Here is a 25,410-nt window from a genome sequence, read left to right as displayed (position 1 = left end):
ATCCTACTTGGAGGATTCCCAGATGTCCTACTTATTCCCTCCTAATTTGGGGAAATGTGCAACATTAACATGTAACCTAGAAGTGTCATACCCTGATCTGTATCACCTGTCTATGTGCTTGTCTCCACCCCTCTCCAGGTGTCGCCCATCTTCCCCATTATCCCCAGTGTATTTATACCAGTGTTCTCTGTTTGTCTGTTGCCAGTCCTTTCTGCCTGCCCCTACCCTGAGCCTGCCATTCTGTACCTTGTCACACCACACTGGATTATTGACCTCTGCCTGCCCTGACCCCGAGACTGCCTGCTGTTCTGTACCTTAGGGACTCTGATCTGGATTAATGACCCCCGCCTGCCCTTGATCTGTCGTTTTGCCTGCCCCCTGTTGTAGTAAAAAACTTGTGTTACTTCGACACTGTCTGCTTCTGGGTCTTCTCCTAAAACATGATAGACTGCTTACAGGGTAAAGGCGTCAGCAGGCTTCAGTTTGGCTGGCGCCTAGCTGAACTCGGCTAGCCGAACTGAACAAAAAAAATGGCAACAGTACTATTTGTCCATTTTGAGACGCTGTAACCAGTATACACTTCCTCAAAATAGTCAGATTTGTTCAAAGATACTGTAACTCAAGAAATCTGTCATTCATTTTGACATTTTTTCAGAGGAGATCGTAGTCGTGCAATTGTCCATCTAACTAAGATGTTTGGTGCAGTATTTCATAATGAAAACTCTTGCATGAAAATGAGTCATCTCTCGTTGAATGACAACGGACTTTATTGAAGAATCCCTTCTGTTGACCAATCACAGACGAAGGGGCATAGTCTTCGGCTGGAGACTTCTGCTTGCATCAAGAAAAATGTTGTACCTGAACAGCCAAAAAAACCCTCACCAAAGTCCAAAACAAACAACAATGTCACAAAATGTCATCATAATATATGCACAAACTCTACTGAACTGTTTCGGCTGGGAAGCATGCGGACGCCTTAAGAAAACCAAGTCATTTTATAGTTTGGGTGAACCCTTTAAAAGTGAAATGTCTGTATCAGAGTCTCCATACAGACAATGTTAGTGAGTGTGTGTGTCCTCTTAATCAGTGACAGTGATGTTATTGTGTTGGCGTCCATCAACCAGTGATATCTGTGTATCAGTATCAGTGATATACATGTGTATAGCTTGTTCTTGGTCACAGCCTCCTGCTCTCCAGCTGGAAGTCCGCTTTCTGCTTCTGTTTCTCCATCATTGTCTCCAGCTCTGTAGATTTGCGGACATCCTAATAGAAATGGAGAGAAAGAAAGGAAGAAATACAGTCTGTTAAGGAGCTAGTAGTTACTTTGCTGATGTTAAGGAGCTAGTAGAGTTACTTTGCTAATGTTAGGGAGCTAGTAGTTACTTTGCTAATGTTAAGGAGCTAGTAGAGTTACTTTGCTAACGTTAGGGAGCTAGTAGTTATTTTGCTACCGTTAAGAAGCTAGTAGAGTTACTTTGCTAACGTTAGGGAGCTAGTAGTTATTTTGCTACCGTTAAGAAGCTAGTAGAGTTACTTTGCTAACGTTAGGGATCTAGTAGTTACTTTGCTACCGTTAAGAAGCTAGTAGAGTTACTTTGCTAATGTTAGGGAGCTAGTAGAGTTATTTGCTAACGTTAGCCTCTTGTCTGTAGCAAAGCACAGTAATGAAAAGGTCAAGTCACTACTGGTTGGTCAAATTATAAAATGTGAATGTACTACTCTCACTTCCAGTGAGACAGTATGTGCTATGATATTGTAGTGAACTTAGGGGGTAGCCCAGACTGGGACTCCAACCCAAGTCCAGCCAACACCTAGCAACCTCGTCAAGAGGTTCAGACCTCTTGGCGTAACGGTCATTACCCCCTTCCTTCTGGAGAGTGTATCCCCACGCTTCTCTTTACCAAGTCCCTCATGTGTACACACCTCTCTGATGGAGGTGCCTTCCTTGAGTCATCCCCCTTCTGACATGTAGTCCTGGCCACAGTGTAGCAAATTCAGGTGTAGCCCATACCAGGACTCAAACCCTGGTCCAGTGACTGTCAACATAACACCCTAACCATTACACCAAGAGGTCTGACCCTCTTGAGGAAGTCTCTAGGTGTTGGATTAAGGTTCTACAATATATTGGTTAGATTCCAAAATGGAAAATGACTCACTTCACTCCCTTCATTAAATTAAACAGGAAGTATAGTCCTTTTAACATAACTTGACATTTTACAACCTTGTCCATCCAACAATATATATGAGATTCATGTGTTACACATCTAACACCAGTCCATCATTAGAAGTATTAATTCATCTACACCCAGAAACTCCCAGAGACTCCCAGTCACGCTGAATAGGAATTAGGAGATGGGGCGAGAAGGGGGGAGGGAAGAGGAGAGAGAGCGGGAGGGAAGAGGAGAGAAAGGAGAGAAGGAGGGAGGGAAGAGGAGAGAGAGAAAAAGCATGGGAACCAAGGATCTATCTATAATGTGAGAGTTGTGTCAACCAGAAGAGAAGGAAGACAGAGGGAAAGGATAAATAAGAGGAGTACTGAGGAAGTGATGTGTTTTGATACAACTCTATAAGAGTTGTGATGAGAATGGGGTTGGCAGTCAATGGGGCTGCCAGTGTATGAGGCTGCCAGTCAATGGGGCTGCCAGTCAATGGGGTTGTCAGTCAATAGGGTTTCCAGTCAATGGGGTTGTCAGTCAATGGGGTTGTCAGTCAATGGGGTTTCCAGTCAATGGGGTTGCCAGTCAATGGTGTTACCAGTCAATGGGGTTGTCAGTCAATAGGGTTTCCAGTCAATGGGGTTGTCAGTCAATGGGGTTGCCAGTCAATGGTGTTACCAGTCAATGGGGTTGTCAGTCAATGGGGTTTCCAGTCAATGGGGTTGTCAGTCAATGGGGTTGTCAGTCAATGGGGTTGTCAGTCAATAGGGTTTCCAGTCAATGGGGTTGTCAGTCAATGGGGTTGCCAGTCAATGGTGTTACCAGTCAATGGGGTTGTCAGTCAATAGGGTTTCCAGTCAATGGGGTTGTCAGTCAATGGGGTTGTCAGTCAATAGGGTTTCCAGTCAATGGGGTTGTCAGTCAATAGGGTTTCCAGTCAATGGGGTTGTCAGTCAATGGGGTTGTCAGTCAATAGGGTTGTCAGTCAATAGGGTTTCCAGTCAATGGGGTTGTCAGTCATTGGGGTTGTCAGTCAATGGGGTTGTCAGTCAATGGGGTTGTCAGTCAATAGGGTTTCCAGTCAATGGGGTTGTCAGTCAATGGGGTTGTCAGTCAATGGGGTTGTCAGTCAATGGGGTTTCCAGTCAATGGGGTTTCCAGTCAATGGGGTTGCTTGTACCTCCAGTAAAGCCTTCTGCACCATCATCTGGCTGTACACTCTGGCACCCTCCTCTGGTGAAAACATACGCAGGTCCTCTTTACTCAGGGCAAAGAGCTCAGCACCAGTGAGTCTCCCCAGCAGTGCTACTGTCCTGAATGGAGAGAGAGAGAGATGGGACAGTAAGGTGGTCAGAAGTGTTACTGTCCTGAATGGATAGAGAGATGGGGGACAGTAAGGTAGTCAGAAGTGTTACTGTACTGAATAGAGAGGGAGATAGGACAGAGTAAGGTGGTCAGAAGTGTTACTGTCCTGAATGGATAGAGAGATGGGGGACAGTAAGGTGGTCAGAAGTGTTACTGTCCTGAATGGAGAGAGAGATAGGGGACAGTAAGGTGGTCAGAAGTGTTACTGTACTGAATAGAGAGGGAGATAGGACAGAGTAAGGTGGTCAGAAGTGTTACTGTCCTGAATGGAGAGAGATATAGGGAGAGAGAGATAGGGCAGAGTAAGGTGGTCAGAAGTGTTACTGTCCTGAATAGAGAGAGAGATAGGGCAGAGTAAAGTGGTCAGAAGTGTTACTGTCCTGAATAGAGAGAGAGAGATATGGGACAGTAAGGTGGTCAGAAGTGTTACTGTCATGAATAGAGAGAGATATAGGGCAGAGTAAGGTAAGGTGGTTTTCATTATGGCCATGCTAGAAAGGATAAACGTGTGACAGAAATATGGTGTATATCAAGTATACTGTAGTTGACTGAACTAGCTCCACTACACCCACTCACGGCTCAGTGAAGCCCTTCCCTCTCAGCCAGCCCTCTACCTCAGCAGGAGGGGAGTGGTAGTCCAGGGGGGCCGAGGTGTCTGTGGTGCGGGGGATCACTAGGGGACGGATGGAGCCCGCCCTGCCATTGGCCAGCCGCTGGAGGAGCTCACCGTTCACCATAAAGCCTGTGTACAGGGGTCACACACACATTTAATGTCAGTTAAGAATGTGCACATACTGTATACACACACTGTTACAAGCATGTTCTCACTTATAAACATGTACTCTATCACACACACACACAACTACACACACACACGCACACGCACGTACACACACGCACACGCACGCACACACACGCACATGCACACGCACACACACACACATTGACTACATTGACTTGGACTACACAGCTTTATGGTTAGACATTACATTGACTACATTGACTGGTACTACACAGCTTTAGGGTTAGACATTACATTGACTACATTGACTTGGACTACACAGCTTTAGGGTTAGACATTACATTGACTACATTGACTGGGACTACACAGCTTTAGGGTTAGACATTACATTGACTACATTGACTGGGACTACACAACTTTAGGGTTAGACATTACATTGACTACATTGACTTGGACTACACAGCTTTATGGTTAGATATTACATTGACTACATTGACTGGGACTACACAACTTTAGGGTTAGACATTACATTGACTTGGACTACACAGCTTTAGGGTTAGACATTACATTGACTACATTGACTTGGACTACACAGCTTTATGGTTAGATATTACATTGACTGCATTGACTTGGACTACACAGCTTTAGGGTTAGACATTACATTGACTACATTGACTGGGACTACACAGCTTTAGGGTTAGACATTACATTGACTACATTGACTTGGACTACACAGCTTTATGGTTAGATATTACATTGACTACATTGACTGGGACTACACAACTTTAGGGTTAGACATTACATTGACTGCATTGACTTGGACTACACAGCTTTATGGTTAGATATTACATTGACTACATTGACTGGGACTACACAACTTTAGGGTTAGACATTACATTGACTACATTGACTTGGACTACACAGCTTTAGGGTTAGACATTACATTGACTACATTGACTTGGACTACACAGCTTTATGGTTAGATATTACATTGACTGCATTGACTTGGACTACACAGCTTTAGGGTTAGATATTACATTGACTGCATTGACTTGGACTACACAGCTTTAGGGTTAGATATTACATTGACTACATTGACTTGGACTACACAGCTTTAGGGTTAGACATTACATTGACTACATTGACTTGGACTACACAGCTTTAGGGTTAAATATTACATTGACTACATTGACTTGGACTACACAGCTTTAGGGTTAGACATTACATTGACTACATTGACTGGGACTACACAGCTTTAGGGTTAGACATTACATTGACTTGGACTACACAGCTTTAGGGTTAGACATTACATTGACTACATTGACTTGGACTACACAGCTTTATGGTTAGATATTACATTGACTACATTGACTTGGACTACACAGCTTTATGGTTAGATATTACATTGACTACATTGACTTGGACTACACAGCTTTAGGGTTAGACATTACATTGACTACATTGTCTGGGACTACACAGCTTTAGGGTTAAATATTACATTGACTACATTGACTTGGACTACACAGCTTTAGGGTTAGACATTACATTGACTTGGACTACACAGATTTGGGGTTAGACATTACATTGACTACATTGACTTGGACTACACAGCTTTATGGTTAGATATTACATTGACTACATTGACTTGGACTACACAGCTTTATGGTTAGATATTACATTGACTACATTGACTTGGACTACACAGCTTTAGGGTTAGACATTACATTGACTACATTGACTTGGACTACACAGCTTTAGGGTTAAATATTACATTGACTACATTGACTTGGACTACACAGCTTTAGGGTTAGACATTACATTGACTACATTGACTGGGACTACACAGCTTTAGGGTTAGACATTACATTGACTTGGACTACACAGCTTTAGGGTTAGACATTACATTGACTACATTGACTTGGACTACACAGCTTTATGGTTAGATATTACATTGACTGCATTGACTTGGACTACACAGCTTTAGGGTTAGATATTACATTGACTGCATTGACTTGGACTACACAGCTTTAGGGTTAGATATTACATTGACTACATTGACTTTGACTTGGACTACACAGCTTTAGGGTTAGACATTACATTGACTACATTGACTTGGACTACACAGCTTTAGGGTTAAATATTACATTGACTACATTGACTTGGACTACACAGCTTTAGGGTTAGACATTACATTGACTACATTGACTGGGACTACACAGCTTTAGGGTTAGACATTACATTGACTACATTGTCTGGGACAACACAGCTTTAGGGTTAAATATTACATTGACTACATTGACTTGGACTACACAGCTTTAGGGTTAGACATTACATTGACTTGGACTACACAGCTTTGGGGTTAGACATTACATTGACTACATTGACTGGGACTACACAGCTTTATGGTTAGACATTACATTAACTATATTGTAGTCATTTAACCCATTTTATCCAGAGGGATCTAGAGTGGTTGGATATTATCAGGAGGCTTAGCAACATCATACAGAACATGCAGGTATAACACAACCACTAAACCTTTAGAAGTAGCCAGCCAGTCTGCAGTGCTATGAACAGAAAACACAGAGTGCCTGATAAGAGTAGTGCTATGCTGAATCCCAAATGGCACCCTATTCCCTATATAGTGCACTATTCTGGTATTGAATTGTAAAAAAAGAGTAGTGCTCTATGTAGGGAATAGGATTGTTAAAACAGTCACACATTCATATTTAGTATTTCTCTATACACACCTAGTTTGTCCCTTTATTTAGAATGCATGACAGCTCATCAGTCAATCACCCCTAACTTTCTACCCAATCAGAGACATTCTCCTCCACCTGTTAGTTGTAAGTCCCGCCTCCAGCCAGTGAGTTGCAGTGATGGAAAGTTAGGCTTTTTTTACTGACTCTGATCTTTCAGACTCGTTCAGTCAAAAGAACTAATCTTTCGACTCATTTTGTTCATTTGAGTCAGTATTGCCCAGAGCATGAAAGACCCTCTACCGGCGAACGATGAACTGAAAACTCAAAAAAGTCATGATTCTACAAGCCTCTCGTTCACATGTTGTTCACCATAAGGGACTTATTGGAGCTGTGTGACTGAGACATGTCAAATGTTTAAAACATCTATGTTTATTGATTGCTAAACATACAAATAAAAACATTCTTGATATATTTGAACGAGGTCAAGTTGTGAGCGCAACCGGACTAGATTGTGAACGACTCTTGGACTAGATAGTGAACGACTCTTGGACTAGATTGAGAACGACTCATGGCGGAATGCATTGCTTAAGCACAATGTGGTTCGTGAACTGCAGCCCCTAAATGATTCATTCTCCAGTTCGGGTTTGTTGAGCAGAGGCTGTGTATGTTTTGGTTCTACTAAGGTAGGTCCCTCATACCATTCAATAATCAATTACTTGCCTTCATTTTTGCACCATGTGATCAATGATCAGTTCTAAACATGTATTTTTCTTCTCTATGCTCATGATTTATTTCCCTGAGGACATGATGACAGACAGTTGGTGGTCGGAGGACATCTCTGGAGCTGCTGACCCGGAGGAGCGCGTATTAATCCTGCTGTAGGACTCATTGTGACCAGTACTAGCAGGTCAAACAAACCACTAAAATAAACGAGTCACAACAAAAAACATCATGACTCTCGAGTCAGTAAAAGTGGTCGTTCAAAAATAATGAATCGTTATTCAACTGCACATAAATAGTGAGTTGAAGACAGAGAACAGATAGTTTGTGACTTCTCCTTGGAAGTATCAAGACAAGTTCCAAGTTGCACCATGTTTAGCTGTATTTGTGCTGCATATAACAAGTGAGGATTACCAGTACATGGTGTCTTTGACATGCTGTCTGTCAGGGGATAAAGTCATGTGGTGCCTTTATAGTGTTTATGAGATAATCATCATTGCTAGCTAAGTAGCCAGTTAGTATAGACTACAGTTAGCCAGGCTAACTAGATACCTTTTTATGTGTCATGAGTATTTCAGTTACATTATGTCTATAAGACAGTCATATATTTGTAACAACAGTTACATTATGTCTATAAGACAGTCATATATTTTTATAGCAGTTACATTATGTCTATAAGACAGTCATATATTTGTAACAGCAGTTACATTATGTCTATAAGACAGTCATATATTTTTTATAGCAGTTACATTATGTCTATAAGACAGTCATATATTTGTAACAGCAGTTACATTATGTCTATAAGACAGTCATATATTTTTTATAGCAGTTACATTATGTCTATAAGACAGTCATATCTTTGTAACAGCAGTTACATTCTATGCAGAGTTAGTGTTACATTGTACAGCCTCCTCACTACTGCAGCAGCTTATTAGTCATGTATAGCATGTTGAATTGGGTTAGTGAGCTATGAAGAGCTAACATGGCTGACATAGAATGTTGTAGAGTCATGTAAATGAAGAGCTAACATGGCTGTCATAGAATGTTGTAGAGTCATGTAAATGAAGATCTAACATGGCTGTCATAGAATGTTGTAGAGTCATGTAAATGAAGATCTAACATGGCTGTATAGAATGTTGTAGAGTCATGTAAATGAAGATCTAACATGGCTGTCATAGAATGTTGTAGAGTCATGTAAATGAAGATCTAACATGGCTGTCATAGAATGTTGTAGAGTCATGTAAATGAAGATCTAACATGGCTGTCATAGAATGTTGTAGAGTCATGTAAATGAAGATCTAACATGGCTGTATAGAATGTTGTAGTGTCATGTAAATGAAGAGTTAACATGGCTGTATAGAATGTTGTAGTGTCATGTAAATGAAGAGCTAACATGGCTGTCATAGAATGTTGTAGAGTCATGTAAATGAAGTGCTAACATGGCTGTATAGAATGTTGTAGTGTTGTGTAAATGAAGAGCTAACATGGCTGTATAGAATGTTGTAGAGTCATGTAAATGAAGATCTAACATGGCTGTCATAGAATGTTGTAGTGTCATGTAAATGAAGAGCTAACATGGCTGTATAGAATGTTGTAGTGTCATGTAAATGAAGAGTTAACATGGCTGTATAGAATGTTGTAGTGTCATGTAAATGAAGAGTTAACATGGCTGTATAGAATGTTGTAGTGTCATGTAAATGAAGATCTAACATGGCTGTATAGAATGTTGTAGAGTCATGTAAATGAAGAGTTAACATGGCTGACATAGAATGTTGTAGAGTCATGTAAATGAAGAGCTAACATGGCTGTATAGAATGTTGTAGAGTCATGTAAATGAAGATCTAACATGGCTGTCATAGAATGTTGTAGTGTCATGTAAATGAAGAGTTAACATGGCTGACATAGAATGTTGTAGAGTAATGTAAATGAAGAGTTAACATGACTGTCATAGAATGTTGTAGAGTCATGTAAATGAAGAGTTAACATGGCTGTCATAGAATGTTGTAGTGTCATGTAAATGAAGAGTTAACATGGCTGTATAGAATGTTGTAGTGTCATGTAAATGAAGAGCTAACATGGCTGACATAGAATGTTGTAGAGTCATGTAAATGAAGATCTAACATGGCTGTCATAGAATGTTGTAGTGTCATGTAAATGAAGAGCTAACATGGCTGTATAGAATGTTGTAGAGTCATGTAAATGAAGATCTAACATGGCTGTCATAGAATGTTGTAGTGTCATGTAAATGAAGAGCTAACATGGCTGTATAGAATGTTGTAGAGTCATGTAAATGAAGATCTAACATGGCTGTCATAGAATGTTGTAGTGTCATGTAAATGAAGAGCTAACATGGCTGTATAGAATGTTGTAGAGTCATGTAAATGAAGATCTAACATGGCTGACATAGAATGTTGTAGAGTCATGTAAATGAAGAGCTAACATGGCTGACATAGAATGTTGTAGAGTCATGTAAATGAAGAGTTAACATGACTGACATAGAATGTTGTAGAGTCATGTAAATGAAGAGCTAACATGGCTGTATAGAATGTTGTAGTGTCATGTAAATGAAGAGTTAACATGGCTGTATAGAATGTTGTAGAGTCATGTAAATGAAGAGTTAACATGGCTGTATAGAATGTTGTAGAGTCATGTAAATGAAGATCTAACATGGCTGTCATAGAATGTTGTAGAGTCATGTAAATTAAGAGTTAACATGGCTGTCATAGAATGTTGTAGAGTCATGTAAATGAAGATCTAACATGGCTGTATAGAATGTTGTAGTGTCATGTAAATGAAGAGCTAACATGGCTGTCATAGAATGTTGTAGTGTCATGTAAATGAAGAGCTAACATGGCTGTATAGAATGTTGTAGAGTCATGTAAATTAAGAGCTAACATGGCTGTCATAGAATGTTGTAGAGTCATGTAAATGAAGAGCTAACATGGCTGTCATAGAATGTTGTAGAGTCATGTAAATGAAGATCTAACATGGCTGTCATAGAATGTTGTAGAGTCATGTAAATGAAGATCTAACATGGCTGTCATAGAATGTTGTAGTGTCATGTAAATGAAGAGTTAACATGGCTGTCATAGAATGTTGTAGTGTCATGTAAATGAAGATCTAACATGGCTGTCATAGAATGTTGTAGTGTCATGTAAATGAAGAGCTAACATGGCTGTATAGAATGTTGTAGAGTCATGTAAATGAAGATCTAACATGGCTGACATAGAATGTTGTAGAGTCATGTAAATGAAGAGCTAACATGGCTGACATAGAATGTTGTAGAGTCATGTAAATGAAGAGTTAACATGACTGACAGAATGTTGTAGAGTCATGTAAATGAAGAGCTAACATGGCTGTATAGAATGTTGTAGTGTCATGTAAATGAAGAGTTAACATGGCTGTATAGAATGTTGTAGAGTCATGTAAATGAAGAGCTAACATGGCTGTATAGAATGTTGTAGAGTCATGTAAATGAAGATCTAACATGGCTGTCATAGAATGTTGTTGTGTCATGTAAATGAAGAGTTAACATGGCTGTCATAGAATGTTGTAGAGTCATGTAAATGAAGATCTAACATGGCTGTATAGAATGTTGTAGTGTCATGTAAATGAAGAGCTAACATGGCTGTCATAGAATGTTGTAGTGTCATGTAAATGAAGAGCTAACATGGCTGTATAGAATGTTGTAGTGTCATGTAAATGCATCATAATGCAGAAACCTCATTGGCTAAACTATTTAAATACATGGAGGAAAGTGTGTCAACGGTCAGAGGGAGGAATGTGTACCTGGAGGTGGGTGGTGACACTGACCACTATAGACCACCAATCCACAGGCTTACCTTTGTCTCTGTCGCCCCCTGTCATAGTGGAGGGGGACATGCTTTGAGGACGGCGGGGCACGGCGGGGAAGTTGGCCCCTTCTCGGCTGGAGGGGGTGTAGGAGAAGTGCCTTGGAGGGGTGAAGGGCACCTTCTGTCAAACAGAGACAGGAACACACAGGGTAACTCAGATGAGTCGGTGAGTATGCGTCTATTAAGCCCAGTTCAGATACAACAGCGGAGAGGAGACGGTTTTATGCCATTTAAAAACGAAATTAGCTTGATCTGTTGTAGTTTTAGAACGTCTCATGTCGTCTGCTGTAGATTCCAAGATTCAAAACCTCAAATCTTAGCTAAAGACGAAATGGATCCGTTTAGCCAATCAGAAAACAGTGTGCTGACATTCTGTGTTTAGCCAAGCAGCTAGCTAGCTAACCAAGCAAACCACTAGCTAGCTAACCAAGCAGACTACTAGCTAGCTAACCAAGCAGACCACTAGCTAGCTAACCAAGCAGACCACTAGCTAGTTAACTAAGCAGACCACTAGCTAGCTAACCAAGCAGACCACTAGCTAGCTAACCAAGCAGACCACTAGCTAGCTAACCAAGCAGACCACTAGCTAGCTTGCTGATATTTATCTGACAAGTCACAAAGTGTGTGTTTCATGATACTTGTTTGCTACAACAAATGGGGACTTTGTATCAAAGTTGTATCACATCATTGTAAAGAGGCACCATTAGTGTGGAAACGGTGTCAACCGTGTGTGTGTGTGTGTATGTGTGTGTGTGTGTCTATGTGTGTGTGCGTGCGTGCATGTGTGTGTCCATTACCTGGGACTGTCTGAGTGCCACTGGGCTATCCCTATGGTTGTTGTTGAGGGCAGACAGAGGCTCCAGAATGTTGAAGGGAACAAACCCAATCTGGTCAAAGTTATTGCGGCACTTCCACCAACGCTTTGACGACTCAATCACCTGAAAGAGAGAAGATTTCAATTAGGATTTGTATTTATAATATGGAATTGGGATTTACTTGTTGATAAATAATGTGTTCACTCTATGTGTTCATGGCAATGTGAGATATACTGAATCAAGACAATACATCTCTATGTGTTCATGGCCATGTCAGATATACTGAAACAAGACAATAAAGCTCTATGTGTTCATGGCCATGTGAGATATACTGAATCAAGACAATAAAGCTTACTGAATGGAATTCATTTGTGAGAACTTTTTAAGTAATCAGGATAATTCAATTCATGTGAACTTCTGTAAATTAACACAAGTAGACCCTATGGGCTCTGGTCAAAGGAAGCAAACTATATAGGGAGTAGGGTCTTGTTTGGGACTCAGACAGTATTTAACATGCAGTTCACACATTATTGTCATGTTATTGTCACGTTATTGTCACGTGTTGTCATGTAGTACACAGATTGTAGAATAAAAACCTCCAGAGTTTCTCCCTGCAGCACGGAGAGTTCACTGCTGTTCCTGGCAACAAAGCCGTAGCTGCAGCTGAACATCCTCTCACCCTCAGGTGGAAGTTCACTGCCATCTCTGGAGGAGAAACAGACAGTCCTAGGGTCAATCTGTTGTATCAGACAGTCATAGGGTCAATCTCAGTTGTATCAGACAGTCCTAGGGTCAATCTCAGTTGTATCAGACAGTCCTAGGGTCAATCTCAGTTGTATCAGACAGTCCTAGGGTCAATCTGTTGTATCAGACAGTCCAAAGGGTCAATCTCAGTTGTATCAGACAGTCCAAAGGGTCAATCTCAGTTGTATCAGACAGTCCTAGGGTTAATCTGTTGTATCAGACAGTCCTAGGGTCAATCTCAGTTGTATCAGACAGTCCAAAGGGTCAATCTCAGTTGTATCAGACAGTCCAAAGGGTCAATCTCAGTTGTATCAGACAGTCCAAAGGGTCAATCTCAGTTGTATCAGACAGTCCAAAGGGTCAATCTCAGTTGTATCAGACAGTCCAAAGGGTCAATCTCAGTTGTATCAGACAGTCCTAGGGTCGATCTCAGTTGTATCAGACAGTCCTAGGGTCGATCTCAATTGTATTTCCTTGATTCCTCAAATTCAATCTCCTCGCCAACTTCTCAGCCGTATTGGATTAGAAGGTTGACAGTCCCACTTTGTGTTACCTGTCATTTAACTGTGTGATCAGTTTGTGTTACCTGTCATTTAACTGTGTGATCAGTTTGTGTTACCTGTCATTTAACTGTGTGATCAGTTTGTGTTACCTGTCATCTCTCACACACAGATGTTGTTTCTTTGTAATATTGATGGTGTTTTGAAAAACAGTAGGACTGTTCATTACAGCGTGGAATAAAGAGTTAATAACATGGTAGTAATGGAAACTAGTTTTAATGACTTACTGTTTTACTATATTAATGATTTATTATTAATAAAGTTATATATTATATATGAAATATATAAATAATAGAAAAGTAATTACTTTTTTAAAAACACCCCTCTGTTTTATGGACACAGGAAGTTATTGGATCCAAGCACTCCATCATAAAGCTTAGTGAAAGGTGAAAGGTGCCATAATCAGTGGTGAAACTGTGTTTGTCGTGAACTGTGTGAATCAGTAAACAAAAAGCATTACAGCAGTTATTGGGGATCTCAGAAACGTACGATTCGTCAGTGTGCTGGACTGAGCTGGCTCCTTCCTCCGCCTGATCAGGAGGGTCCTAAATTAGGGAAGGAATAAGAAGCAATAATTACAAAATTAAATCTAATCAATTACAATCTAAATGGGATGTCATACAGTTCCACTAGACAATGGTAAAGTAAGTATACCTCTACACTGTATTGAAGAGCGTCCTGTTTGTGCTGTGACTTGATTGGGTCCTCCCAAAGTTGACCTTCTGGGTCAAAGGCCTTAGGCTGCCATCCATCCAGAAAGACAGGTGAGTATGGAGGGACAGACTCAATAAGCTGGGAGCTGGGAGAGAAAGAGGCCAAAGGTCAGGACTTGTCTTGAGCCTTGTCAATGGATGACAATGTGCATATGAACTACACACAAACATACAGATGCAGTATCTTAATTTGATCATCCTGTTGTTGCAGGAATTTTCCTGCACAGCAGGAAATGCAAACATGTAGTGTATTCAAGGTCTAAAAAGGCTTCTAAAATGTGTATTTTCCACTTTAAATGTCAGACTTGCACTAACGAAAAAATGTATCAAACCCTACAAAAAATGTCCATTAACTATAATCCACACAACAATTCACATTTCCTGTTGCTGCAGGATTATTTTCCTGCTGTGTGAAACAGGCTCAAATTAAGATATGGCATCTGTACATCAATAAGCACAGATATCATATGTAGTACACACACACACAGACACATGCACATGCACATACACACACCCACACACACACATACACACACACACACACACACACACACACACACACACACACACACACACACACACACACACACACACACACACACACACACACACACACACACACACACAGTTTCCCCTGTAGTTCAGTTGGTAGAGCATGGTGCTTGTAACACCAGTATAGTGGGTTTGATTCCCGTGACCACTCATACGTAAGATGTATGCACGAATGACTGTAAGTCAGTTTAGATAACAGCGTCTGCTAAATAGCATATATGATTATATTACCAGTGTAAGGTCCAGTTAGGCCCTAAGGAGGTCCAAAGCTCCTTCTCGTCATCGGTCAGGTGCTTCTGCAGTAGAGACACAGCACCACTGGTCAGGGCTGGACTGACCACAGTCGCCCCCATCTCTGGCCCACCAGTAGTCTTCACCATCTGAGACCAGAGAGAGAGAGACATGAATTGATCTCAGACTTAACACTGATGCATCCATCCCGACCTCTGTCCGCCTGGGAAGGAAGGACAGACAGACAGACAGACAGACAGACAGACAGACAGACAGACAGACAGACAGACAGACAGACAGACAGACAGACAGACAGACAGAGACAGACAGACAGACAGACAGACAGACAGACAGACAGACAGACAGACAGACAGACAGACAGACAGACAGACAATCATATAGTATCACCACAGATATGAACCAGATATTTCACCGGATGAATGTGAGCATCTGCTTGGCGTTTCCACTCACTACCAAATATGGTAGTGAGAGGAAGCCCAGTGGCCAGCAGTGGGAGAAGATTTTGGCCGTCATTCTGCTAATTTTCTCATCGCTGAAACATTTGACTCCCTATACAGTTTTCTGTTCCCAAACTATAATTTGTTAGATATCCGAGTGGACTAAGTTTTGTATACTTTACTGTTTGTCAAAGATTCTAAAATGTGCGTTGTTTAGGAGGAGTGCAAGGGTGGATTGAGTTATTGCACATGCACACTTCACAGAGTAGGCGTTCTCTAATGGAAATATGCAAATACATGCTAGAATGAGCCAATAGGATCTCGCTAGCTCGTGTTAGGCTCTGCCCACCTCCTTCCTTGTTCTGCTCACTATGATTCATTGGTTCCCATTGGAAATAATAGGCTGTGGTCTATCTTGGGTTAGTTATAAAAATCTTTGGTATCAGTGTCCTAATTCCCAGGTCTGTTGGTACTGCATTGTCAGCGACCAATGGAGTTGGCTATACAGAACACACAGATCTGGGATCAGGCCAGTAAATACCTACCAAGACCAGTGGACAGATCTGGGACCAGGCTAGTAAATACCTACCAGGCCCAGTGGACAGGTCTGGGACCAGTGGACAGGTCTGGGATCAGTCTAGTACATACCTACCAGGCCCAGTGGACAGGTCTGGGACCAGTGGACAGGTCTGGGATCAGTCTAGTACATACCTACCAGGCCCAGTGGACAGGTCTGGGACCAGTGAACAGGTCTGGGATCAGTCTAGTACATACCTACCAGGGCCAGTGGACAGGTCTGGGATCAGTCTAGTACATACCTACCAGGCCCAGTGGACAGGTCTTGGACCAGTCTAGTAAATACCTACCAGGCCCAGTGGACAGGTCTGGGATCAGTCTAGTACATACCTACCAGGCCCAGTGGACAGGTCTTGGACCAGTCTAGTACATACCTACCAGGCCCAGTGGACAGGTCTGGGATCAGTCTAGTAAATACCTACCAGGCCCAGTGGACAGGTCTTGGACCAGTGACCATATCTGGAACCAGGCTAGTAAATACCTACCAGGCCCAGTGGACAGGTCTGGGACCAGTGGACAGGTCTGGGATCAGTCTAGTACATACCTACCAGGGCCAGTGGACAGGTCTGTGATCAGTCTAGTAAATACCTACCAGGCCCAGTGGACAGGTCTGGGACCAGTGACCATATCTGGAACCAGTCTAGTAAATACCTACCAGGGCTAGTGGACAGGTCTGGGACCAGTGACCATATCTGGAACCAGTCTAGTAAATACCTACCAGGGCCAGTGGACAGGTCTGGGACCAGTAGACAGGTCTGGGATCAGTCTAGTAAATACCTACCAGGGCCAGTGGACAGGTCTGGGACCAGTGGACAGGTCTGGGATCAGTCTAGTAAATACCTACCAGGGCCAGTGGACAGGTCTGGGACCAGTGGACAGGTCTGGGATCAGTCTAGTAAATACCAACCAGGGCCAGTGGACAGGTCTGGGACCAGTGACCATATCTGGAACCAGGCTAGTAAATACATACCAGGCCCAGTGGACAGGTCTGGGACCAGTGACCATATCTGGAACCAGGCTAGTAAATACCTACCAGGGCCAGTGGACAGGTCTGGGACCAGTGACCATATCTGGAACCAGGCTAGTAAATACATACCAGGCCCAGTGGACAGGTCTGGGACCAGTGACCATATCTGGAACCAGGCTAGTAAATACATACCAGGCCCAGGGGAATAAAGACGTGATGCACCAGCTCCCCAGAAGACGGCTCTGTGATGGACGACTTCAGGCGGTCCTGAAAGCAAAATAATATAATAACAATATATGCTATTTATCCAAAGCAACTTACATTCACGCTGAGTTGATGTACGGGTGGTCCCGGGAATGGAAGCCTGCCGTTGCTAATGCTCTACTAACTGAGCTACAGATAGTAAAACGGAGGAAAGTACTGAGCTTCTTTTTTTAAAGGGAAAATCTGTATTTTTATTACATGATAGGACAGATGTAGGAACATATTGGGAGATAGACAGAGGGCAGACAGATGTAGGAACATATTGGGAGATAGACAGAGGGCAGACAGATGTAGTAACATATTGGGAGATAAACAGAGGGTAGACAGATGTAGGAACAGATTGGGTGATAGACAGAGGGCAGACATATGTAGGAACAGATTGGGTGATAGACAGATGGCAGACGGATGTAGGAACAGATTGGGAGATAGGCAGAGGGTAGACATGTAGGAACAGATTGGGAGATAGACAGATGGCAGACAGATGTAGGAACAGATTGGGAGATAGACAGGGCAGACAGATGTAGGAACAGATTGGGAGATAAACAGAGGGCAGACAGATGTAGGAACAGATTGGGAGATAGAGGGCAGACAGATGTAGGAACATATTGGGAGATAGAGGGCAGACAGATATAGGAACATATTGGGAGATAGAGGGCAGACAGATGTAGGAACATATTGGGAGATAGAGGGCAGACAGATGTAGGAACATATTGGGAGATAGAGGGCAGACAGATGTAGGAACATATTGGGAGATAGACAGAGGGCAGACAGATGTAGGAACATATTGGGAGATAGACAGGGCAGAAAATATGTAAGGATGCTGGAACCCCGTCTCCAAGGGGACATGTGTTGTCCAGAGTCGAGAAGGTTAGCACTACACCAGACACCGGCGTATACTGAGGTGAGAAAATTAGAAAGAAATTAGCCTTACATACGAAAGATTGATTTTGTGTGACAGAGAGGGACAATAGTCAGAAACAAATGCCTCTGTTATTCCACTACATGGGCTCACCAGCAGACAGAAGGAGTACTTGACTTTCTGAAAAATGTCAACAAACTCCTCCTCGGGTGGAGGGCAGGCTTTCAGGGTCAGCAAATCATCTGCACACAAAACACAAAACAATCAACTACTATGATGGGGATTCGTCAATGAATTAACATTCAAGAATAGTACCCAGAACACATGCACAACTTTATTCATTTCACTAGACCCTTCCTCCGGTTCATCGCTTCTTGAGGTGCCACTTTACAGTTCCACTAGCCAATGCTACAGTAAGTATACCTCTACACTGTATTGAAGACCGTCCTGTTTGTGCTGTGAATGGATTGGGTCCTGTGATTGCTGCATGCATTTTTTACTTTTAAATTAATGATATGTGCCCATTGATTCTTGAAGAATATAACTTATAAATTCCTCATGAGCCATACCCCATCAGAACCCAAAATATAAAGTTGTTTTATTTACTCCAATGTTTGAAAACAATGCAATTGTAAACAAACACGGTATAGCCAACAAAAAAACATGGTTAAAACTATTATTTTGCTCTCATTTTTGGTCTCATCTATTTTTGAGAGTTGAGAGTGGTTACATTTCTCCAGCCCCATCCGACAGCTGTTTACCACCTTTAATAACTCTCTCTCTCTCTCACTCTCTCTCTCTCACCATCCTGCTTCTCTTTCTTCTTGCTTTTTCTGCTCTTCCTCTTCCTCTGGTTGAGGATGCTCTGAGCCTCAGCAGCCTGCTGCAGGCGGCCCATGAAGCGCTCCACGTCATCAAAACAGTGGTTTAGGATCTCCTGAAGGAAGAACACATCCCAGCTAAACCAGACACATCAATGCAGTGGTCTGGTGAGAGGAATATTCTGCAAGCAGCCATGCACACACACAAACACACACAAAGACACAAAGACACACACGCACACACGCACACACACACAAAGACACACACATCCACGCACACACAGACAAAGACACACACGCACACACATGTGCGCACACACACACATGCACACACATTCAAAGACACACACAAAGACACACACACATGCACACACACACACACACACACACAAACACACACACAAAGACACTCACACACATGCACACACACAGTTGCAAACATACTGTATGAACACACAAATACAGATACATACCACCTCTCTCTCTGCATGTCCTCGAGATGTGTGTTTTGGCTCACTACTGGCCCCATTCACTGACAAGAGATATAACATAGATGTCAGTTTAAACAACACACACATGCACGCACACACACACACACATACAGTGCGCACACATACACACACCTTTGAACACCTTTGCGTAGCCATGGGAAGGAAGTTGACCATCATGGGGCATGACTCTAACACCTGATGGCTTCCTAGGACGTACTGGGGGTGGTGTCCCAGACATCTGAGGGAGAGACAGAGAGAGACAGAGAGAGACAGAGAGAGACAGAGAGACAGAGAGAGAGAGAGAGAGAGAGAGAGAGAGAGAGAGAGAGAGAGAGAGAGAGAGAGAGAGAGAGAGAGTAATGGTGATGGCATCAAGAAGTATTTTTGTTATATTCCTTAAGACGTCAGCATGCTTCAGTTTGTCTGGCGGCTAGCCCGAGTGTGCTTGCATACTTCCTTAAAAGACTTTCGCTTGAAAAACGAGAAAAAAGCAGCAATAGTACTGTTTGTCCATTTTGAGATGCTGTAGCCAGAATACACTTCCTCAAAATAGTAATCTGTTAATTTTGACGTTTTTGCCGAGGAGATCTTAGTCGCGCAATTTTACATATAACTAAATGAGTCTAGCGACCAGCTATCTAAACTTGTAGTCAGCATGGTCGAATTAGCGACCGGGGTGGGGCCCATTGATCATCAGTTATCATATTAAAAACGGCAAAGATTTGCCTGCACCCTATGGCAAAATTAGTAGAATTGCATGAAATTAGTTATACAATTGCAAAATATTTTCTCTGCCCCATGGCAAAATGTGTAGAAATGCAGCAAACTTGCTTTAAAACTGAAACATTTTATCTACTCCCCATGGCAAAATATGCAGAATTGCAGGAAATTAACTAAAAACATATAATATATCGATGTTGGCAGACCTAAGAGCAACTGTGGTCCCTCATGATGAGTTCAGTTTTTTTGTGGCCCCACACCCATCAGTTACCTATCCCTGATCTACACTGATCCACTTCCTTCAGATCTGTAATGGCTCAACAGGTAGGGACTAGGATTTAGATTAGGACAGAGATTCAATCAGCAGGTAGGGACTAGGACTTACATTAGGACAGAGATTTAATCAAGAGGTAGGGACTAGGATTTAGATTAGGACAGAGATTTAATCAAGAGGTAGGGATTAGGATTTAGATTAGGACAGAGATTCAATCAAGAGGTAGGGACTAGGATTTAGATTAGGACAGAGATTTAATCAAGAGGTAGGGACTAGGATTTCAATTAGGACAAAGATTCAATCAACAGGTATGGATTGGGATTTAGATTAGGACAGAGATTCAATCAACAGGTAGGGACTAGGATATAGATTAGGACAGAGATTCAATCAGCAGGTAGGGACTAGGATTTAGAGTAGGACAGAGATTCAATCCGAGGCAGGTTGTAGCGCATTTGACATTAACCTTCGGCGACTAGAACTCACAACCCCCAAAAAATTCCCAACTTTATGCAAACGTCAGCACTGCGACCGTGCAATAACCAAACAGGAGAGGGAAGCTCTCACTAGCAAGCTTTGACATAGACTACCACCATGTGGTTCAGAAGACAGTACAACCATAGACTACCACCATGTGATTCAGAAGACAGTACCTCCATAGACTACCACCATGTGGTTCAGGAGTTACAGTACAACCATAGACTACCACCATGTGGTTCAGAAGACAGTTCCTCCATAGACTACCACCATGTGGTTCAGAAGACAGTACCTCCATAGACTACCACCATGTGGTTCAGAAGACAGTTCCTCCATAGACTACCACCATGTGGTTCAGAAGACAGTACCTCCATAGACTACCACCATGTGATTCAGAAGGTACAGTACAACCATAGACTACCACCATGTGGTTCAGAAGACAGTACAACCATAGACTACCACCATGTGATTCAGAAGGTACAGTACAACCATAGACTACCACCATGTGGTTCAGGAGTTACAGTACAATCATAGACTACCACCATGTGATTCAGAAGACAGTACAACCATAGACTACCACCATGTGGTTCAGGAGTTACAGTACAATCATAGACTACCACAATGTGGTTCAGAAGGTACAGTACAACCATAGACTACCACCATGTGGTTCAGAAGGTACAGTACAACCATAGACAACCACCATGTGGTTCAGAAGGTACAGTACAACCATAGACTACCACCATGTGATTCAGAAGGTACAGTACAACCATAGACTACCACCATGTGATTCAGAAGGTACAGTACAACCATAGACTACCACCATGTGATTCAGAAGACAGTACAACCATAGACTACCACCATGTGGTTCAGAAGGTACAGTACAACCATAGACTACCACCATGTGATTCAGAAGGTACAGTACAACCATAGACTACCACCATGTGGTTCAAAAGACAGTACCTCAATAGACTACCACCATGTGGTTCAGAAGGTACAGTACAACCATAGACTACCACCATGTGATTCAGAAGGTACAGTACAACCATAGACTACCACCATGTGGTTCAAAAGACAGTACCTCAATAGACTACCACCATGTGGTTCAGAAGGTACAGTACAACCATAGACTACCACCATGTGATTCAGAAGGTACAGTACAACCATAGACTACCACCATGTGGTTCAGAAGGTACAGTACAACCACGAGGGGGGATTTCACCAACGGGGGCAGCAGTGTAACTGCCCAGTCAGATTTCACCAACAGGGGGCAGCAGTGTAACTGCCCAGTCAGATTTCACCAACAGGGGGCAGCAGTGTAACTGCCCAGTCAGATTTCACCAACAGGGGGCAGCAGTGTAACTGTCCAGTCAGATTTCACCAACAGGGGGCAGCAGTGTAACTGCCAGTCAGATTTCACCAACAAGGGGCAGCAGTGTAACTGCCCAGTCAGATTTCACCAACAGGGGGCAACAGTGTAACTGCCCAGTCAGATTTCACCAACAGGGGGCAGCAGTGTATTTTATTATTGTATTTATTTAACTAGGCAAGTCAGTTAAGAATAAATTGTTATTTACAATGATGGTCTACCCCGGCCAAATCCGGACGACGCTGGGCCAAATGTGCACCACCCTGTGGGACTCCCGATCACGGCCGGTCGTGATACACCCCGGGATTGAACCAGGGTCTGTAGTGACGCCTCTGGCACTGAGATGCAGTGCCTTAGACCGCTGCGCCACTATTATCAGTTGGTACAAACATGCTGTGCGAAATGAGTCCTGAAGAGTCCTGAAGAGCTACTGGGTGCGTGTTTTCGTTCCAGCCCAGCAGTAATACACTTCATTTAACTCATTGTGGTCCATATTGAAGACCATGTTTCATTAATTGAAAATGGTGGAAGATGGAGATTCCTCTACTACCTGTATTGTAAAAAAAAAATACAACAACAAAAAACAGGAAGAGGCCAGAGGTGTGCGTCACATTGTCACATTCCCTCAGCTGACAGTGAGAATGCTGTTTAGCATTCCAATGTGTGTGCGTGTGTGTCTCTCTGTGCGTGTGTGTGTGTGTGTGTCTCTCTGTGCGTGTGTGTCTCTGTGTGTGTGTGTGTGTGTGTGTGTGTGTGTGTGTGTGTGTGTGTGTGTGTGTGTGTGTGTGTGTGTCTGTGTGTGTGTGTGTGTGTGTGTGTGTGTGTGTGTGTGTGTGTGTGTGTGTGTGTGTGTGTGTGTGTGTGTGTGTGTGTGTTGTGTTTGTGTGTGTGTGTGTGTTTGTGTCTGTGTCTGTGTGTGTGTGCACGTGTGCGTCTGCGTGTGCGTGTCTGTGTCTGTGTGTGTGGGTCACTGACAGATTCAGTGCAATGACATCATAGACCAAATCCATAGAATTTTCTGAACATAAGCAGTTATTTTCCTGATATTGACTTCTATTGAAATCCATAAGGCTGATTTAAAAAATGTGTTTTAAAGAAAGCCATGTGTCAAAATATGTTTCTATAATTCTGATCAGACAGTCTACCTCCAAAGGGCACTGTCAAAATACCCTGCTCCTTTTAACAATGTATTGACCTTAACTCACATGTCAAACTCATTCCATGGAGGGCCGAGTGTTTTTGCTCCTCCCTTGTAATTGGTTGATGAATTAAGGTCACTAATTAGTAAGGAACTCCCCTCACCTGGTTGTCTAGGTCTTAATTGAAAGGAAAAACCAAAAACCAGTAGACTCTAGGCCCTCCATGGAATGAGTTTAACACCCCTGATTTAACTGGTCCTTACTCTGCTCATCTCTCTCTCTCTCTCTCTCTCTCTCTCTCTCTCTCGCTCTCTCTCTCTCTCTCTCTGTCTCTCTCTCCTCTCTCTCTGTCTCTCTCTCTCTCTCTCTCTTTCTCTCTCTCTCCCTCTGGCTATATTCACAACAACTACACACGACTGACAGTCCTGTCTAACCTCACACCAAACTGTTCATGATGGTCTTCACATCTTTCTCACACACACACACAAACACACACACACACACACACACACACACACACACACACACACACACACACACACACACACACACACACACACACACAGGGTATAATCCATATAGAAATTGTCCGTACCTTGTGGTGTGTGTCTGCGTGTATTCCTCCAGCCCAGTCTAACAGCCTTGTCTGTCTACTGTCACATCCTGCTCTGTTTACACCTGTCGGTCCCTCCTTCTGGAGATATGCAAGAACAAGAAAAACAAGTCTAGCCTTCCTCTCTCCACAAATCTCACTTGGTTTCTCTCTCTCTCTCTCTCACACACACACACACACACACACACACACACACACACACACACACACACACACACACACACACACACGCACACACGCACACTCACACACACTTTCTCTGTGACACAGTTCTCTTAGTTGTTGCCTGTGCTAAGGGCTGATCTGATCTGAATCTCAGAAATGTAAATAAACCCTGCTATGCAATCTCCAATGGCAAATACATCTGTTTTAATATGTATCATTGAATGCTTAAGCGTGTCACCAAACACCTACATTTTCAAAAAATGATATTGCCTTGCAGTACAATTCTTCAAATACTACAGGTTGTGTGTACGTATGGACATGGCCTAAGGTGTCTGTGGAGATACTTTCCTGTCTAGTTCAAATTTAATAAATATCCACCTTTGCAGGAAAAGGAAAACTGGAGCACACAAGGTTTGGAGTCTTTTCTTGTGCGTATGCACCTTTAATACGTGATAATAAGATGAGATGTATTTTATTGTCCGTTAACTTACAGAGAACATAAACATCTTTATGCTCACAACCCAGCCCAGACACACACATCCTGAAGGTCTGGAAGCAATGGGTCGATGGAGGCCCCAGGGCTGTGATCATTTGAGCCTGCTGCCAGCGGTGCAGGTAGCCTTCATGTCCTGGGACCTGCAAGTTGACTCTCCAATACCTCACCAGGTTTATCTGATTGATCCTCTACACCAACTTTTGAAGCTGGTCCGTTTTAAAACATTTACAATCCCTCCTCAGTAAGATCGTTGAGGTCAGATATGCCTCCTGTGTGTTCGTAGGTCTGACAGGACCTGGAAAATCCTCAAGTCAACCCCGGACTCCACATTACAAAACATGACCCACATAATGCTGCCTATAAACCACACTGTCTGTGTGTCATAGGTCTTGTGTCTGTGTGCTGACATGGTTTGGTGGCTTTGTGGCATTCCTCCATTCATAACTGACTTGTAACTTCCAGTGAGATACTAGAGGATCCATGTGGTGTGGCTGTGCGGCTGTGCGGCTGTGCGGCTGTGCGGCTGTGCGGCTGTGCGGCTGTGCGGCTGTGTTTGGTTCACAGTCTGCTTTTCTT

The 25,410-nt window shown here is 42.7% G+C and overlaps 1 protein-coding gene across 2 annotated transcripts; it reads right to left on the bottom strand.

The window, feature by feature from the left end:
* Positions 1–739: 739 nt before the first annotated feature.
* LOC115171857 (epidermal growth factor receptor kinase substrate 8-like protein 1) lies at positions 740–24,250 on the bottom strand. Of its 2 annotated transcripts, XM_029729038.1 has the most exons (15): positions 24,156–24,250; positions 19,720–19,825; positions 19,570–19,628; positions 19,080–19,212; positions 18,429–18,517; positions 17,345–17,419; positions 15,152–15,300; positions 14,310–14,454; positions 14,145–14,200; positions 12,948–13,056; positions 12,334–12,474; positions 11,525–11,657; positions 4,098–4,263; positions 3,337–3,469; positions 740–1,263 (listed from the first exon to the last, which is right to left on the bottom strand). In XM_029729038.1, the coding sequence occupies exons 2-15, from the start codon at positions 19,823–19,825 to the stop codon at positions 1,177–1,179; spliced, it is 1,581 nt and encodes a 526-aa protein (XP_029584898.1). In that variant the 5' UTR covers positions 24,156–24,250; the 3' UTR covers positions 740–1,176. The 2 variants fall into 2 exon arrangements, with proteins under 2 accessions (XP_029584898.1, XP_029584899.1); XM_029729039.1 differs by lacking the exons at positions 740–1,263; positions 3,337–3,469 and adding an exon at positions 3,608–3,901.
* Positions 24,251–25,410: the final 1,160 nt, after the last annotated feature.

Source organism: Salmo trutta, chromosome 32 (genome assembly GCF_901001165.1).
Source record: "Salmo trutta chromosome 32, fSalTru1.1, whole genome shotgun sequence".
NCBI lineage: Eukaryota > Metazoa > Chordata > Actinopteri > Salmoniformes > Salmonidae > Salmo > Salmo trutta.
The sequence above is the reverse complement of the archived record's forward strand: the minus strand, read 5'-3'. Positions and strand labels throughout refer to the sequence as shown.